This window comes from Maylandia zebra, linkage group LG4 (assembly GCF_041146795.1).
Source record: "Maylandia zebra isolate NMK-2024a linkage group LG4, Mzebra_GT3a, whole genome shotgun sequence".
NCBI lineage: Eukaryota > Metazoa > Chordata > Actinopteri > Cichliformes > Cichlidae > Maylandia > Maylandia zebra.
The window spans coordinates 18,364,945-18,385,023 of NC_135170.1; the positions used below are offsets into that span (position 1 = coordinate 18,364,945).

Sequence of the window (20,079 nt, forward strand, 5' to 3'; positions counted from 1 at the left end):
TCCAAGACTCCTCGTTTTTGTGTTTCCTTAATCGCTTTAATGGTGTTGCCTGTCATTTGCTCTCATGGCGTTTGCTCACTGGTGAACTTAATTGAATCTTACTTTATTGCAAATGATTTAATGACACAGCTCTGCAATGGTTAGCACTACTGTGGTTAGCACAGCAAGAAGAAGTGTACTTTAATGTAATTTATTTAAGCACCGTTCATAAACCTAATTTAAACTCAACGCTTCAGTGTTCACACCTGGAAGCTGTCATGTATGACCTGTCGCTTTCATACTGTATGAACGTGTCACACACAGTTGTTTTTGCCATCATTTGTTTACAGTTTTGCTTTGACATGCTTGAAAAGAGCTTCCTGATGAGGTGTTAAATAATGGGTTATATTTCATATTTGGATAAAAGGATCTGAAGCACCGTCACTGTCTCCATTTTCATTGCATGCATGACCTTTTTTTAAATCTTTGTTTTAAAAACAGATGTCAAACATGCAGGACGGAAAAGTGTCATGTAGGCTTTTAAATTTCTATTGTTAAGTGCACCACCCAGTGTTACAACAAATACAGGAAATTAAATCACTGAAACTGTTCAAACATTGTATGATCTTGTAGCTCAACAGCTCAAATCTAACCTTATGGTGATATTTACAGTAATCTTATACTGATGAAGAGCAAACATTAAAACTGGAGTATTGGGAAATACAGCTATAAATTGGTTTCTAGATGAAGAACTGATCTATATACAATAACCCACATCTGATATCAAAGATTTGGCTCCTTGTTAAATTGCTGTTTAGTTGGCTGCCATTGTAATGGAGTGTGTGGTAAAGAGGATTTTAAATAGGATTTAAACCTCTGAATCTCTTGTTTGAAATACCTTTTTAAAAAAGTTGTGATGCTGTATAAAATGTAAAAGGAAAAACAGAATGCAGTTGTTTGCATGTTAAATAAAATGATATTTTGTTCACAGTAAATATATCAGATGTTTAAACTGAGACATTTTAGTTTTTAAACCAAAGCAAATGTTGTTCATGAGCTCAGAACCCCAGGCCTAAATCTTGATTAAACTATATTAATGGTGGGTGGGTTGGTTTTTTTGGGGTTTTTTTTTAAAACAGCTAAAAGGCTTGAGCACTGAGGGACATGGTTAAGTGTATTACATTCATAGATTCTCAAAGATGCTAATCTGAAATTGAATCGAATCTAAGGCTAATTTGATTTATTAGAACAGACATGGTAAGAGCTGCCATCCCATCTCCATCATGGATACAGTGTTTTATATGAATGTACTAAGGAAGCTATTAACAACTTTTTCCAACTCTATCTTCTCTGCATCACATGTTAGCCAAGGTTAGCAAGACAAAACTCATCTCTTACAATGTTAAAGCACCGAAGCTCATTTACTTGCAAATGCTAGCCATGTTTGCATAAGAAGCGCAGGTCGTAACTGATTTCAGAACAGTAAAGCTGAGCCAGTGCCAACTTTCCTTGCACTCTGGTCTGCCCTCAATTTTATCTATAATGCTCATGCGCAAACCACCAGAAAAAATCCGCTGGTCTCTCAGCTTGCCCAGCTCCGGTCAATATTCAACAGGAGATGGACACACCTGTATTACAGAGAGAGCTATTAGACTGAAATAATCACAGCTTTCAGCAACAAAGCTGGCTAGGGGCCACAACATGGCAGAAATGTAAAGGCTGAATGCACATATTAATTGAAAGGCCAGGAGCTTTATGACTGTGCTGTCTGAGATGAAAGAGATGTTATTTTGGTGTATATACATATATGTCTATTTTTAGATTTGACAAAGCAAGCATTACTTTCCTTGTAATGTGACCAAAAGATTCTGAGAATCTAGGGAGCTCTCTGTGCACATGTGACAAGGATGAACATTAATACTGGATGATGATTGCTGGGCCCTCAGATGGCGCTACCCAGTGGCTGATTTAGAAAATTGTACATGGGTGGACAAAGGAGGAGCAACAGGTCTAGGCAGAGTGGCAGATACCTCTTCAGTGAAGTATGTGAAAATCCCCAGTATGTAAATGGAGTCAACAAAATATCCACAAACACACTTTAAAACTATTTATTGTATCATTATCTCTTCTAAGAAAACAAAGGTTTTGGACAAACAATTAGTTTATACAATGGCTCTACAGCTGGGGGCAGTTGCCCCTCTTTAGAGGGGAACTGGACTGAGGCTAAGTCAAAAATCTGATTTTTATTTATTTATTTATTTATTTCATTTCTTTGAAAAACATGATGTTGCATTCTCTGGACTAAAGAGTCCACCCAGCTTGTTATCAGCGCTCACTGGACTGGACTTGTTGCACAGGTGGCATCTATCACTATCAATTTGCTGAGCTGCTGAGAGCGACCCAGTCTTTCACCATTGTTTGTAGGAGCATTCTACATGCCTAAGCGCTTGATTTTATACCTGATTTAAATTATTTAGATGGGTGAGTGAATAATTTTGGCAAAATAATGTATTTCTGCAAAACAAATCACAAGTGCTAAAGCACAGATATGTTTGGGAAAGGTCAGTGTAATGAACAAAGGATTTAAGAGGCAGACTTTTGAAATAAGGAAAGAACGTTTTCACAATATTCAAATTTTGGAGCTCCACTAGTAGACTATATGCCACCTTTCGGTTGTCCCTAGAGTCTAAGAAAGACAAGCAGGGATAATAGCTTGTTCAATTTTTCACAAACTTGAGAAGTTAGCAAATACTGAGATATCAGATTGTGACAGTTTATTGATTAGGATATCTATCACATAGCCTAAATTTTTCTCAGCTGTCCCTAGCTTGATTCCTGGCTGGTTTTACTTTAAAAGCATGTTATTTATCCCTCTTCACTCTCTCAATATTCCCTGTCTTCTCCCTCTATGATGAGAAAAACAAAAATCTCCAGTAAAGTTTAAGCTTTTAAGTGGAATGATTAAAGTGGAATTTTTGACTAAACATTTTATTTAAAATTTGAAACTAATGTGTAATAAAATGATTACATGAAAGTAAATATGTTGCAAAAAAAATATTATGTTTATAGTATTAGACTTGCTCTCAGACCTTTGGCCCAATATATATTTTACACTATTCTACTGTTACATTCCCATGTAGATGGCAAGCTATTCTTCAGATGTGGAGTACAAGCATTGCTTGCGCAAAGGGGCACAGGGGCACCACAGGGGACTGTCCTCTCCCCCTTCCTCTTCACCCTCTACACCACAGACTTCAGCCACTGCACAGAGACCTGCCATCTTCAGAAGTTTTCTGATGACTCTGCGGTGGTTGGATGCATCAGCAGGGATGATGAGACAGAGTACCGGGCTGTGGTCGACTCCTTTGTCACGTGGTGTGAGCAGAATCCTCTGCAGCTCAACGTGGCAAAGACCAAGGAACTGATCGTGGACTTCAGGAAGACCAGGAAACACTTGACCCCTGTTTCAATTCAGGGGGTCAGTGTTGACATTGTGGAGGACTATAAATACCTTGGAGTACACATTGACAATAAACTGGACTGGGCTAAAAACACCACAGCACTTTACAGGAAGGGCCAGAGTCGTCTCTATTTTTTGAGGCGACTGAGGTCCTTCAACATCTGCCAGAAAATGCTGAGGATTTTCTATGAGTCTGTTGTGGCCAGTGCGATCCTCTATGCTGTTGCATGCTGGGGGAGCAGGCTGAGGGTCGCAGATGCCAACAGACTTAATAAACTGATCCGTAAGGCCAGCAATGTTGTGGGGATGGAGCTGGACTCCCTCAAGGTGGTGTCGGAGAGGCGGATGCTGTCCAAGATAAAGACAATGTTGGATAACACCTCCCACCCACTCCATGACATGTTGGTCAGTCACAGGAGCACGTTCAGTGAGAGACTGAGATTACCGAAAAGCACCACTGAACGACACAGGAAATCATTCCTGCCTGTGGCCATCTCCCTGTACAACGCATCCACTTAACACACTGTTTGCTGCTACAACTACACATGTTTCTTTTCCAAATATTTATTTATAAGTGACTTATGTATGTATGTATGTATATATATGTATATATTGTACTATTCTTAGTTAGCGTATTGTCTGTTTTGTCTTAATGTTGGTTTAAAATGGAGCACTGTAACAAAAAATAATTTCCCCCAGGGATCAATAAAGTATTCTGATTCTGATTCTGATTCTGATTCTGAAAACAAATCGTCTTCCAACATGATGGCTGCTGCCCCCTTGTGGACCACGAAGGTATTGCTTTAGGCCAATCCTATAATGAATACATAGAAGAAAGAAAGAAAGACCTTTAACAAGCGCATTTATTCATATCACAATTCAATAATACAAACAAACGCTCACAAAATCAAAGGAAACATCACAATAAACCACCCAAACCCACACACACTTAGGTCCACGTGTAGTTAGCAAAACAAATACACTAAATAATAATAGTACTCTAAAAACGCAAAACAAGTGCACCATCCTCCCTCAATGAACATAAAACATTTTGAATACACCACAAATCTGTAAACATATGTAGATTACAAGTTACACTATAAAAAGCATGCTCCACTTTCAATCTTGATGCAACTAACCCCTTAAAACTAAGTGCTGCATCAGTCCAACCCTGTCCAAGCATTTTATTCTTCCTTGTTTTCCAAATTGCTAACTTAGCCATACCAAGAAGGAAACTGATTAAGACATGAGCCTTCTTTTTAGAAGCTCTGTACTTAAGACTAAAAACAAAAAAACAGCAATAGAAAAACGCTCACCCAGGGCTTCCACCCATTCCTGCAATAAACTAAACAGGCTTTTTAACCTTACACAGGACAAAAACAAGTGTTCCAGTGACTCCTGTTGTTCACAAAACAGACATCCACCCCTAGTCGGGTCAAAGCTCTGTGTCTGTTCGTAGCTATCAATCCATGTATAATCCTCCACTGGAGGTCACCCACCCGTTTCTCAGCGGGTGGCTTATACAGGACCCTCCATCTGCCCTTCGGGGCAAGGTCTGAACCAAAAACCTGAGTCCACCTCGACTCCCTGACCCCTGCTAGAGAGCACAAGTTCAGCACCTTGACACAACTTTGATACAGGTGCTTCTTCCCACATTAACTGAGAACACCCAACACCAGTGTTCTCAAAGAGAGAAGCAGTCCATCCTCCTCATGCCAGCCATCAAAAGCTGGCACAGTTGAAAGTACTGGAAATACGTACTCATATCCATTATGCCACTGGTCAGCCAGATTGCAGCGTCCAGCAAATACTTTCAGTGACACGGGTAAGGACTCCCAGACCTCTTCAAGGATCCTCTTTAAGATCCTGGTGGACTTGATGTTAGTAAGGTCGCACATCCTTTCTATCGATAGTCTTGCGAGGTGACCCAGTTTCACAATCCCAGCTTGAATGAACTTGGTCCTTATTCCAGGTAATGACAGCAAACAATCCCATACAAAAAAGTCATTGTGAAACAATGGTTCCTCAAAAAGCCACAGGCCAGGTCTAGGGTCAGGGTCACAGAAAATCTTCAGCGTTTTCCAAGCATCCAACACTGAACGATAAAAAGGTGTTAAACCCGTCATCTCAAGCTCTGAAGAAAGAAAGAAAGAAAGAAAGAAAGAAAGAAAGAAAGAAAGAAAGAAAGAAAGAAAGAAAGAAAGAAAGAAAGAAAGAAACTGATTTTATATAGGATTGAGGTCCTGAGACTGTCTAGGGCAGCGGTCCCCAACCCCTGGGCCTCGGACCGGTACCGGTCCGTGAGTCGTTTGGTGCCAGGCTGCGAGAGTTGAGGCTCAGGTGTGAAATGTATAGTTTTCAGGGTTTTTATCGGTTTTCAGTGTTATTTTGTTATCGTTTTTATCGTTTACTCAGTTTTCCTTGGTCTTTTCATGTGTGTTATGAATAAATTTCTTTTTTTCGGTACCGGTACTAGTTTTATTTTGTTGTATTTATCCACGACACCTTAAAGGCCGGTCCATGAAAATATTGTCGGGCATAAACCGGTCCGTGGCGCAAAAAAGGTTAGGGACCGCTGGTCTAGGGCATTCCATGACACTAATGTGTTTCTTCTTTAGCCACTCCTTTGCTACCTTGGTGTTATGTTTTGATGACTGTCATGCTGGAAATTGCAATTAATTGTGGCAATGGCTAGTGTGTAGCTCGGGAATGCTTTCGTTTTTCTGGGATTTAAGTGATGCCTCACTGATGTAAAGTAATGCATTGCCTGATAAATTTGAAATGCAATGTAGATATCTGATACTGAATGAAGACATTAATAATGCATGACCAGAACAAAATGCAAGGCAGCCGTAATGCATCAGCTTATTCTCGTGTACTACAATTATCATAAAACTGAATACTCCACTCATTAAGACAGGAAATGCTTTGTTATGATTTTGTTTCAGCAAAAAAAAGAAAAAGAAAAAGAAATTAAAATTTAAAAAAAAAATCCAATTTTAAATGGCAAATAAAATGTTACAATTAAAGAGCAGATGACTTACTGCCAGACATGATGTGCTGTGTTATAAAAAGTTGCTTAATGCGGTATGACAGACTTCCTATCTCTGTCCTTGCGGCAGCAGATCAGAATCATTCTGTTGTGTTCCTAACCTCTTACTTTTGGGTGTGATCACCATCTCTTTCATCGTATTTGCATTCAGAGACAAATCTCCCAGACCACACAGTTTTTCCTTAGGTGTTATGATCTGCAGTTGAGACTCTGAGGTGTACAAAGTGAACACGGTGGAGGCACTGTCCCCTGTGGAGCTACTGTACAACAGATCACCAAAGCAAACAGAGTACTCTCCAATCACAATTCCTGTGGTCTACAGTGGCTTGCAAAAATATTCGGCCCCCTTGAACTTTTCCACATTTTGTCACATTACAGCCACAAACATGAATCAATTTTATTGGAATTCCACGTGAAAGACCAACACAAAGTGGTGTACATGTGAGAAGTGGAACTAAAATCATACATGATTCCAAACATTTTTTACAAATAAATAATTGAAAAGTGGGGTATGCGTAATTATTCAGCCCCCTGAGTAGAACTTTGTAGAACCACCTTTTGCTGCAATTCCAGCTGCCAGTCTTTTAGGGTATGTCTCTACCAGCTTTGCACAGAGACTGAAATCCTTGCCCATTCTTCTTTGCAAAACAGCTCCAGCTCAGTCAGATTAGATGGACAGCGTCTGTAAACAGCAGTTTTCAGATCTTGTCACAGATTCTCAATTGGATTTAGATCTGGACTTTGACTGGGCCATTCTAACACATGGATATGGTTTGTTTTAAACCATTCCACTGTTGCCCTGGCTTTATGTTTAGGGTCGTTGTCTTGCTGGAAGGTGAACCTCGGCCCCAGTCTCAAGTCTTTTGCAGACTCCAAGATGTTTTCTTCCAAGATTGCCCTGTATTTGGCTCCATCCATCTTCCCATTAACTCTGACCAGCTTCCCTGTCCCTGCTGAAGAGAAGCACCCCCAGAGCATGATGCTGCCACCACCATGTTTGACAGTGGGGATGTTGTGTTCAGAGTGATGTGCAGTGTTAGTTTTCCACCACACATAGCGTTTTGCATTTTGGCCAAAAAGTTCCATTTTGGTCTCATCTAACCAGATTCTGACAGAAATCTGCAGCTATCCTTTGAAGCACCGCTCCTCTAAAACAGCAATAAGGATAATTATTAGGTTATGTACATTATTATGTAAATAACTAACTTCAAGCAAAAATTGGGAAACGTAAAGTCCGAAGTCTTTATATTAAGGGCCATCAGTCAAACAATGTTGTTTGGTCTGGGTCTAAACACAGCTCGTTGTGTGACGTCTTCTTTTGCGCATGCGGGCCGCTTTGAGCGTTCACACTAGATGTCATGGCCAGGCGGATCAGCTGCACGCTGATCAGCCCTCTCTGTCTCTCTTCCTCTTCTCTCTCGCCGGGGCGGAACTCACTGTGGGTTCATGCCCTTGGCCCACGCCCTCGGGAGATGAGACCCAGGTGTCTCATTAAGGGGAGCAGCATTTAAGCCAGGAGGTGACTGCTGTTCGTCGCTGGATCGTTGTCTACCACGCAACCTCTTGGATTTTTCCCCGTGTGTTTCCCGTGTGGCAGTGTTGGAGTGTGAACCTGTGATCGTGTGAGTGGATATTCTGAAGAACGTATGCTTTCCCTTGGACTTCCCTGGAGACCCCTTCTTCCCCCACTCAGCTGTATATAACACCCCCCTGCACATTCTTGTATATACACCTGGTGACTTGTAAATAAACTCTTCTTGTAAGCATCAGTACCGGAGTCCTGCGCTTGAGTCCTCCTTCCAACCGTAACAATAACGATCCAGCCATCATGGACTCAGCGGACTCAAACCCCACCCAGCAACCCGTCCTCACCCCGGAGGCAATTCTGGAACGCCACGAACACATGCTTCGGCACATAAATCAACAACTGGCCGCACTCACTCAAGCCCTCGCTCAACGTCTACCGTCGGTAAGCCCACCCTCACCCCCTCCGTCTGTTTCTCCTCAGCTATCGGCTCCCAGTCCCTCTGCAGCCGCTCCGCCTGTTTCCCCCACGCCGGCCTCCACAGAACCACCGGAGCGATCGTTACCAGCGCCGGAGCCTTTCTCGGGTGAGTTCGAGAAATGTGGTGGATTTTTGACTCAGATCACACTACAATTCCGTCAGTTACGAAGAACATATGAGACAGATGGGGCCAAAATCGCCTTTATGGTTCAACTATTACGCGGGCACGCATTAAACTGGGCGCAAGCTGTTTTGAGAACAGCCCTGGACATTTCTTATGAGGACTTCCTCACCAAATTTAAGAGTGTTTTTGAAAGAGGCACCGGAGCGGAGGCGGCTGCCCACAGACTGTTAAATTTGAAGCAGGGGAGGCGGAGTATGGCGGATTTTTCGGTCGAATTCTGGACCTTGGCCGAAGAGACTGGCTGGGGGCAGTCGGCATTGATAAGTACTCTCCTGAATAATGTTTGTGATGAGTTAAAGAGAGAACTGATGATGAGAGCTGTTCCTAAGACCTTGTCTGATGTGATTACGCTGTGTGTGAAGTTGGATGAGCACCTACGGGCGCGTCGGGGAATCGGAAACTACATTTCCCAGAGGCCCCCCGGCGCATGGAGACGTCAGGTGGGGGCGCGCCTAGCGGCAGTCACTTGTTGGACAGCACGGAAGAAAGTGAACAGCCCATGCAACTGGGCCGCTCCAGTCTGTCGCCCGAGGAGCGGTATCGTCGCTGGAGGGCCGGTGAGTGCTATTATTGTGGCCGCAAGGGCCATATTGCCATGGATTGCCAGGCGCGGCTAAAAGACAGCGCCCGCCGGTAGTGAGGAGTGTACGGGTGGGCGAGGTCTCATGTTCTCAGTCTCCTCCTCGTCTCATGATTGCGGCTAAGCTAACGGTTCGTCTCAGGACTCATTCTCTCGACGCTCTGATTGATTCCGGGGCAGAACAGAATTTTATTGATGCCTCGCTGGCACTGAAGTTAGGTTTTAGCACGGAGCCTCTGTCTCATTCACTCCAAGTCACAGCCCTTAGTGGCCAGCGTCTTCCAGACATTACTCATGTCACAGAACCGATTTCCCTGTCTCTTTCCGGCAATCATGTTGAAACCATACAGTTGTACGTCTTTAAGGCCCCACTCACTCCACTAGTCTTGGGCTATCCCTGGCTATGTCAACATAACCCTGTGATTGATTGGAGGAAAAAGAGTATTTCGGGGTGGGGGGAGGAGTGTCACATGTCCTGTTTAAAAGCCGCCACCCCCGCCACGAACCTACCACCCAATAAAACTATTTCAGAACTGCCTGATCTGTCCTCCATACCGTCTGACTATCACGACCTGGCGCAAGTGTTTTGTAAAGATAAGGCACGCTCTCTTCCCCCTCACCGGCCGTACGATTGTGGGATTGACCTCCTCCCAAGCGCGCCGCTTCCGACCAGTAGCCTGTCTCGACCGGAGCGGGAAAGCATGGAAAATTACATCAATGAGTCACTTGCCGCTGGTCTCATTCGCCCCTCGTCCTCACCTGTTGCTGCTGGTTTCTTTTTTGTCACCAAAAAAGATAAAAGTTTACGGCCCTGTATTGACTATCGCGGCCTCAACGCCATCACAGTTAAAAACAAGTATCCCCTCCCTCTGCTGAGTTCCGCGTTCGAGCTTCTTCAGGGTGCCACCATCTTCACAAAGTTGGACCTGCGCAACGCCTACCATCTGGTGAGGATTAGGGAGGGAGACGAGTGGAAGACGGCTTTCAATACTCACCTGGGCCATTTCGAATATCTTGTGATGCCTTTTGGTCTCACCAATGCTCCAGCTGTGTTTCAGGCTCTCGTGAATGACGTGCTCCGAGATTTCATCGACCATTTCGTTTTCATTTACTTGGATGACATCCTCATCTTCTCCCAGTCTGTCGCCGACCACCGACGCCATGTCAGGCAAGTGCTTCAGCGTCTCCTCGAAAATCGTCTCTTTGTTAAAGGGGAGAAGTGTGAGTTTCATGTCTCAACTGTTTCCTTCCTGGGCCACGTCATCGATCGGGGTAACCTCAAGACTGATCCCGCAAAGGTTCAAGCCGTTGTTGACTGGCCGACCCCCTCTAACCGTAAACAGCTTCAAAGCTTTCTGGGGTTCGCGAACTTTTATCGGCGCTTTGTTCGCAACTATAGTAAACTGGTCCTGCCTCTGACCCGTCTTACTTCTCCCAAGGTTCCCTTCTGCTGGGATGAGCTGGCTCAACGTGCATTTGCCCATCTGAAGGACCGCTTTGCCTCGGCGCCCATTCTCGTCCAACCCGATCTCGACCGGCAGTTCGTTGTGGAGGTGGATGCCTCGGACGCTGGAGTGGGGGCGGTGCTTTCCCAGCAGCAAGGAGGTAAGCTGCATCCCTGTGCCTACTTTTCACGCCGTCTCACCTCTGCAGAGAGCAACTATGATGTGGGAGATCGAGAGCTACTAGCCATCAAGCTAGCCCTGGAGGAGTGGCCCCATTGGTTAGAGGGTGCTGCCCAGCCGTTTGTGGTCTGGACTGATCACAAGAACTTGGAGTACATTCGATCGGCAAAACGCCTCAACGCCAGGCAAGCCAGGTGGGCCCTGTTTTTCACTAGATTCCAGTTTACGATCACTTACAGACCCGGTTCCCGTAATGTCAAGCCAGACGCCCTCTCACGCCAATTCGCCGCCTCCGAAGACGCAACTCGGGACTCTCCCATTCTACCGCCCACCTGTGTAGTCGGGGCCCTGACCTGGGAGATCGAGTCGGCTATTCGAGAGGCTCAGCGGACAGAACCGGACCCCGGAACGGGCCCTCCAGGGTTGCTCTTCGTCCCCTCCTCAGTAAGGTCACGAGTGTTACATTGGGCTCATACTGCCAGATTCACCTGCCACCCGGGGGTCCACCGCACTATTACCTTCCTCCAACGTTTCGCCTGGTGGCCTTCCCTTGCCAAAGACGTCCGCGAGTATATTTCCGCATGCTCGACCTGCGCTCAAAACAAGAGCGTCCATCAACCACCCTCTGGCCTCCTTTACCCTCTGCCGACTCCGAGCCGCCCTTGGTCGCACATCGCTGTTGACTTCATCACTGGTCTGCCCGTCTCGTCAGGTAACTCTGTGATTCTCACCATTGTGGACCGCTTCTCCAAAGCTGCTCATTTTGTCGCCCTCCCTAAGCTCCCCACTGCTCTAGAGACCGCCCGGCTGCTAGCTGACCACGTGTTTCGCCTCCATGGCATCCCCACGGACATTGTGTCAGACAGAGGACCGCAGTTCACGTCGCGTGTATGGAAGGAGTTCTGCAGTGCCCTCGGAGCTCAGGTCAGTCTCTCCTCTGGTTTCCACCCGCAGACGAATGGCCAAACGGAGCGTGCCAACCAGGAGCTCGAAGCAGCTCTCCGGTGCCTGGTCTCCACTAACCAGTCAACTTGGAGCGAGCAACTGTCATGGATTGAGTATGCTCATAACAGCCTTACCTCCTCTGCCACCGGTGTGTCCCCTTTCGAGGCGTCCTTGGGCTATCAACCGCCACTCTTCCCAGCCGTCGAGGGTGAGCACTTTGTTCCCTCTGTCCAACAGCATCTTCGGAGGTGTCGGCGCGCCTGGAGAGCGACTCGGGCCTCCCTTCTCCGCACGGTGGAACGCAATAAGCGCCTGGCGGATCGCCACCGGACCCCTGCTCCCACCTACACACCTGGACAAAAGGTTTGGCTGTCTACCAGATTCATCCCACTCAGGTCTGAGTCCAAGAAACTGTCTCCCACTTTCATCGGTCCCTTTGAGGTCGACTCTGTGATTAACCCTGTCTCTGTCCACCTTCGCCTGCCCCGGAATATGAGGATCCATAACTCCTTCCACGTGTCGCAAGTGAAGCCGTGTCTCTCTAGTCCTCTGTGCCCTCCTTCCGGACCCCCTCCGCCCGCCCAGGTCATTGATGGCCACCCGGCTTTCACCGTTTCACGGATCATGGATGTCCGGCGCCGGGGGCGCGGTCTGCAGTATCTCGTGGATTGGGAGGGCTACGGGATGGAGGAGCGTTCTTGGATCCCGCGGGCGGCCCTCTTGGATCGGGGTATGGTGCGGGCGTTCCATGCGGCTCACCCTGACAAGCCTGGGGGTCGCCGGGAGGCTCCCGTCAGGGGGGGGGGGGGTACTGTCACGGCCAGGCGGATCAGCTGCACGCTGATCAGCCCTCTCTGTCTCTCTTCCTCTTCTCTCTCGCCGGGGCGGAACTCACTGTGGGTTCATGCCCTTGGCCCACGCCCTCGGGAGATGAGACCCAGGTGTCTCATTAAGGGGAGCAGCATTTAAGCCAGGAGGTGACTGCTGTTCGTCGCTGGATCGTTGTCTACCACGCAACCTCTTGGATTTTTCCCCGTGTGTTTCCCGTGTGGCAGTGTTGGAGTGTGAACCTGTGATCGTGTGAGTGGATATTCTGAAGAACGTATGCTTTCCCTTGGACTTCCCTGGAGACCCCTTCTTCCCCCACTCAGCTGTATATAACACCCCCCTGCACATTCTTGTATATACACCTGGTGACTTGTAAATAAACTCTTCTTGTAAGCATCAGTACCGGAGTCCTGCGCTTGAGTCCTCCTTCCAACCGTAACACTAGAGCGCGTTTGCTGTCGCATTTTATTTGTAGTGTGAACGAGCAGACAAAAAAAATCGGATTTGATCAAAAAATCGGAATTGAGCATTAAGACCTGCAGTGTGAACGTAGCCTTAGTAGCAGCTGAATTGTGTTAGGTGCATTTAAGGAACCAAAGAAGGTGATCCTCACAGTGTAGCCATTACTATCTAGATGGGAAAATAGTTTTTGCACTACTGTGACTGTTTCATCCACCCTCAATTTTGGTTGATATGCAAACTGCACAAGATATATTTTCATTTCTGGTGGGCTGAGATTAGTATTTTTATCTCCCGTGAGGAAGCTGTGGTTTGAACACAATTACTCAATAGTTATTAACCTCTGATGGTGTCAACTTCAGTACAGGAACCAGAATGGATGCTTTTCCACAACACCAGTATCTTCTCCTGCTTCAGACTCAGGTTGTAATTGTGACCCACCTATGCTCTCCAGTCTGCCCTCTAGCTGTCTGTCACCTTAAACCCAGTGATTTTATTTATTCCACTCAAGACATCCCTTGTTTTAAGCCCCCAGATTCCTCTTGTATGAGTTTTTGGATTTCCTCAGTTTCACCCTAAGGCCATGCTGCACTCTCATCAGTTCTTCCCCATCTCCAGACCTAGAGAGTAAATTCTTTATGAGCACATATTATAATTTTTTAATAGGCCGCAAACGCCAACATTTTGAGTCACTTCCATAAAACAACCACGAGAGGGCAGTCTTTAACTGCTATCTAGCATTTTGTCACAGGGGACCAGAAACAACTTTGAATTTACCGAGGTTAAAATTGACCTCTACCTTTAATGCGGGAGCACAGAAAAATGATTGCAGGAGCAGTCATTTTTACACACAGTCTGCTCAAAGTCTGAGCAGAAAATAAAGCTCAAATCACTTCACAATTCATCTGGTAGGTGATTTTCTTAAACTTGTGTAGCTTTTAGATGATGTAGATGTTTAGTCCAGATAAGTCTACATCTAATCTGGACTTTCTGTCTCGTTCTCCCTCTCCTAGTTTTCTCGCTTCTCTTTGGTAGATTTGTTTAGGGTTTTCAGTCTATGTATTACCTGTTTTACTAACACTGAGAGTTAATGCAAATGCAACATTTGACAATTATCTCCAGGACTTTTACTTGCTTACTCTGTAAAGAGATAAAGGGAAAGTCCCACAAGTGTCTGTGAAACAGCTTTTGGGGGAATTATAATTGATCTCCTAAAAATAAATCACTGTGTATAAATAATGCCTCTTCAGCTTTTTTTACGATTTTGTTGAAGGCCTCAAACTAAACTGAAATAACCAAAATGTTGTCAACTTTCAAAAATGTGTCAGCCTAAGTCTATTTTTCCAAGTAAGAACATGTTTCAGGGGTTCAGACCTATCATTATCGAGAATTTATGTTTTAGTGAGAGGCATTCTCAAGAAAAAACAATCACCTGCATGCCAGAAATTGCTTAGGAATTACGCAGCTCGAGATTCAAAGTCTTCGCGTTTCCTTCATGACCCAAAAATCTTATGTAGCACATCTTTAAACCGGTACAGTATACAGTAATTTTTAAAGGTTTAAACTTCTCATATTTATGTTATATTTCATGTAGACCGCTCTGGCACTGAAAAGGGAAGCGGGCACACTGCGGTTTCTGATCACCCCATAATGTAGCAGAGTGAGTTTCATTGTCCAAATATGGTCTGAAGGAAGCAGCAAGCACTGACGCAATCTGGTGTTGTTACTTTAAATGGCTTCAGGAAAGCAGGGCTCCCATTCACGTCATGGGTTTTCCTTTGCGCTGGCCCACTACAGCCGGATGAACTAAATATGGGCATCTGTGTGTGCGTTTGTGTGTGTGTGTGAGAGAGAGCGCAACACACTCCACCTCCCATTTTTCTTTCTTCCTGCAAGAGGAAGCAACACCCTGGGGGGATGGGTGTCATTGGAGAACTCACAGACTGATTGGATTTAACCCTAGAAGTGAAACGTACCGGTAGTTCGTCTCTGGAGTAAAAATGTGACTGAAAAAACAAATAAACAAAAACGATTGAATTTATGCACTTCTTAGTAAATCTGCTACAGATTGCCTGCAAGCAGTAGAAGCTTGTTGAGTGCAAAAACACAGGTAAATAATTTCCTTAGGGAGAAATAATAATAATAATAATAATAATTATTATTGTTATTATTATTATTATTATTATTATTATTATTATAAAAAACCGCATTGTTGCAAATGAACAGTGTCATTAAAAGAGACACTATTGACTCTTTTAAAAAACACAGCCAGACTCCAATTTTTACATTTATTTATGAATTGGTACTAACTGATGTCAGAAAAGGGCCTTTTCAAGAAATTATTGTTTATTCTCTTTTCCATTAATTCACTTATGTGTTATATATCTCTACAAAGATCTCCAATAATGTATATACCTTGGACACTTCATAGACACTAATAACTGTATATAGGTTTATATCATGTGTAATTCATATTTATATTTTGATGGCTCATATTCACTTAGCGCGCTGTTTTACATTATTTTTTCATTATTTCTAGATACAATAAAGCTGACTTTGAATAATTTTAGATATTGTTTATCATAATAATCATCGCTGTTGATATTATTAGTAGTAGTTATCGTTGTTGTAGTAGTTTTATCACTGGGCGAGTTATTTTCTGCTTTGTGTGTGTGTTTTGCAGCTTACAGTAAATAGTCGAGCTTGTTGTGTATCTTCGAGGATTAAAATAGCTACAGTTGTCTAACCAGCTGGTGCACGGCTGTTTGAAACAGGAGTCCGGGTATGAGGCCGGTGGGCGGGCCTCTGTCGTGTGACGCTGCACTGAGTGACGTCAAAGAGGTGATAAATAGCTGTCTCGCGCTTCGTCCGTGTCTGTGTGAAGTCAGAGGGGGAAACACGGGATATACAAACCTTTTGACTGTTTGTCTGGGAGTAGTTTCAAAACAAGCCGTGACATGGAGGTCAGCGCAGAGGCCAAGAGGATCATGGTCGTGGCTTTGGGGAAACTGTACAGCTCCCGCACCCAGCGAGGGGGTCTCCGTCTTCACCGGAGTCTCCTGCTCACTCTGGTCATGAAATCTGCCCGGGACATCTATCATGCGGCCCAGGCGACAGCTCAAAGTGCCGCCCCGACATGTGAACCACAACACCCGGCTGTTAATGTGATAACCACAAGGCCAGCTGCCGCTCAGGGGCTCCAGAGTCCCGCTTCTCACCCAGCTGAAGAGTCACGGACCGCCGGTTCATCCACGGAGCTGCGCTGCGCGCCGCACGCGCACGACCACGCGGAAAACAAGGAGAATGTGTGCCCGTCCGGCCCCGCACAGCACTCCAGGAAAAGACGGGGCAAAGCGGCTGCTGAACCGGACTTTCTGCCCTGCAAGAAAGCAAAACTCGAGCAGGTGAACTGTCATCAGCAGCTCATTGTCAGCTCCGTTTTGAGTGACTATGTGAAGTGCAGTAGTGAACTGCGAACAGCCCCAACCCTCATTCCCGTGCAGACAGCCATCGCAGCGTGTTGAAGACCTGCTGAAATTAAAGGCAGTGAACTTTTTAAGGCCTGGATGTCTGGACGTGTCCATTTTGCAGGCTATACCTGCTCCAGGGACTGGCTTTGGATGGATGACCCAAGAGTCCCAGTCATGGCTGAGCAAGGAAGCCCCGGAGCATGCCCACCGTGGAGGTCTCAGTGACTTGTGATCTAATTTATGACCTCACCTGTTCAGTTCAGAGGCGGGACTATCATTACGCCTTAAACTAGACTGTATGAATTGACTCTATGTACATTTTACACAAGTGTGTTTGGGGACCATGCTGTCAAAACAGCAAATGTACATTTTTACTGAAGTTTTCTTTTTTTTTTTTTTTTTTTTGCGGGGGAGGGGGGGTGTAAAACCTTGAATGACTTTATCTACCTCAGTATTTATTAAACCTTTGGTATCTAATATGAATCTGAAGTCGTGTGTTGTTTATAATCTGTCATATCGTATCGTACAGATAGCACAGTGAGAGACCAAGGTGTTGTGTGTAATGGGTGGCAGGGTGGAGCGCTGTGAGGTGCAAGAAAACCGTGTGAAAGTTGGATGTGGGTGTGTGTTTGTCAGTCTGACAGGAAACTGGCTTGGGTGTTTTCCTCCCCCATGCCTCTTCCACCTCCAGGCTGATTTGCAGAACAAAAGCTGGGACAATTCCAAGGATGGGGGGCTCTAAAGAATGAGGAGGGGGAGGCTGTCAAGCCTTTTGACTGACCAAACAAGGAGAACAATCGGGGTCCTGTTGCCATCCAAGAACTACACTGCTGTTTTTTTGTTCACATTCGTATGCATTCCATACGCTCTAAACCTATAAACGTGGATAAAGCTCTTGGCTCTACTACTATTTGAGTGTTGCAGCAATTCATAATTATTTAAACAAATCAAATAATTAGACCTGTTTTTCAGACATTTCCAGATTATTATTTTTTAATCTGTATTTAAAGGTTTAAAAGGCTTATGATTGTTTAGCTCTACGGAAAGCAGTTTGTGAGTTTGTTATGTTTTTAAAACTCAGTATAAAAGTCACAGCATGAAGCAAGTACAACAGGGATTCACCCGCCGCTGTTTTTGTGTTGGGGGAAGGGGGTTAAGCCTGGAAAATAGAAGCAGGAATGTGGGGGAAGTGCCTGTGTGGCCTCCACGAGGCCTCAACTTGTGCAGCTTAGTCTTCCGGCTGAAACCGGAGGGCCCAGAGGGGCTGGGAGGAGTGGCCGGAACTGTCTCTACATGCCTGTGAAAATACACATCAGACACATGAAACTTTTAAGTGCATGTGTGTGGCTTTTCCAGTGCAGACTGCTTCTTTACTCCACCTTCACACTTTTTTTTTTTGTCCACACACAAGCTCATTTGGAATTTACATGCTGACAAACTCAAGTCTTCTTCGTGGGGAAGCATAAAGGAACTTATTTATTATATACTTCAGAACTGAAATACAAAATACAGGGGAAAAATAATTCAAATTAGACCAATTAAAGCAACTCAGATGACTCTGTCCCTTAATCAACCCTGATATTTAAAGGTTTGTAAATCTTATATTTTAAGACACCAAATATGTCAAATCACTGTCACATCAGAGACCAACCTCTCCATGATTATCCACCATCCTGCAGCACTCAATACTTGTTGCTTTGCCAACATCTTCAGCTAAATTAGATCTGACTGCTGTGTTAAAATGAGGAAGCTAAATGAGCTGACTGAGCCTTTTCAGGCAGATGTGTCAGCGAGCCTCAGCATAGTGTTGCAGAATGGAGGAGGCCTGTTTAATTACAATTCATTTTTATGCTGAGCAAATCATCATATTGGGTGTGATTATTATGATTACTGAGAATATTGTAGCTGACAGGCATCTGAAGTCTTTACGTTTCACCAGTGAATCGCGTGAATTTCAACAAAACACGTGTTCCTGAACACGTGACCGCTGACTGCCCTTACACTGCCCGGAAGGTTTCTGTGTCTGGTGTTTGTGCTCACACCAGTTGCTGCTGATGGTAAAAGCAAATATGGTTTAATACCACAGTTTTCTTAAATTCTCGAAGGAGGGAAAAAAAAGAATGAAAACAAACAACAACAAAAAAAGAGAGTAACTGGATTTTATCCATTAGTATGTGAGCAACCCTGATCCAATTTTCATGCAATCATGAGAGCACTTTAAAAGGAGCTGGCCATTTTACTGCGCTTCTCAACTTTTCCAAAGTAATCTCCAAAAAGATAGCAGGGTCACTGACAATCTCTCTGTTCTCTGACTACTTCATAAAAGTCAAAATGTGTAATTAAAGTGTAAAGGTGAAAATTGTAGCATCATCAGTTCTGCAACCTCCAGATCAGGGTCCTCTCTTTTTGTCAGTAAATGGATTGCATTTATATAGTGCTTTTTTGGGCACCCAAAGCGCTTTACAATTCCACTATTCATTCACTCTCACATTCATGCACTGGTGGAGGTAAGCTACAGTTGTAGCCACAGCTGCCCTGGGGCAGACTGACAGAAGCGAGGCTGCCATATCGCGACGTCCGCCCCTCTGACCAACACCAGTAGGCGGTAGGGTAAAGTGTCTTGCCCAAGGACACAACGACCAGGACAGAGAGCCCAGGGATCGAACTGGCGACCTTCCGGTTACAGACGCGGTTCCCAACCCCCCGGTCGCCCAGTACTACAGTACAGTACAGTACTACCATCTCCAAACTCATCGCAACAACCATCGCAAACCCTTTTTATTTTGCTGCTATCCTTCTGTCATAAATCAGCCCTGACAGTCATCTCCAGCTACCCCACCCTGCCTGCAGTCTCTTCTTCACCTCTCTTGTGCACTGTCTGTGCTTCGGGTGACTGACCCCAGGTATTAAAACTTATCTGTCTTCACTACCTCTTCTCCTTTTATATTCACCTGTCTCCTTCTCATTTACACACATGTACTCTATCTTACCTCTACTGACTTTTTTTCCTTTTCTTTCCAAAGCATGCCTCCACCACCTGTCCAGGCTTTCCTCCACCTGTTCCCTACTCTCACTACTGATTAGAATCTAGTCTGTCAAGGTTGTAGTCCATAGAGACTCCTGCCTGACCTCATCTATCAATGTGTCCCATCACTACTGCAAACAAGAAGGGGCTCACAGCCAAGCCCTGATGTAATCCCACCCCCACCTTGAACCCATCTGTCATTCCTACAGCACACGTCACCACTGTTTCAGTGTCCTCATACATGTACTGCACCAGCCTCACAAACTTCAATTCCTCATAGTACCAAATATCCTCTCTTGGCACTTTTTGTTATACACTGTTAAAAAACTTTAAAGGAACACTTTGAAAACACATCAGATCCCAATGGGAAATATTTTGTTGGATAGCTATACTGATATGGACTGGGTAAAGTTTTAGGAATGAAAGGATACCAAAGTGATTAATGGAAATGAAAATTACCAACCTAC

The 20,079-nt window shown here is 44.9% G+C and overlaps 1 protein-coding gene across 1 annotated transcript; it reads left to right on the forward strand.

Moving 5' to 3' along the window:
• The first annotated feature begins 15,980 nt into the window (after positions 1-15,980).
• ier2a (immediate early response 2a) lies at positions 15,981-17,702 on the forward strand. Its single transcript, XM_004558487.4, has one exon. It carries the CDS (start codon positions 16,075-16,077, stop codon positions 16,639-16,641), a length of 567 nt encoding a protein of 188 aa, XP_004558544.1. The 5' UTR covers positions 15,981-16,074; the 3' UTR covers positions 16,642-17,702.
• The last annotated feature ends 2,377 nt before the right edge of the window (positions 17,703-20,079 follow it).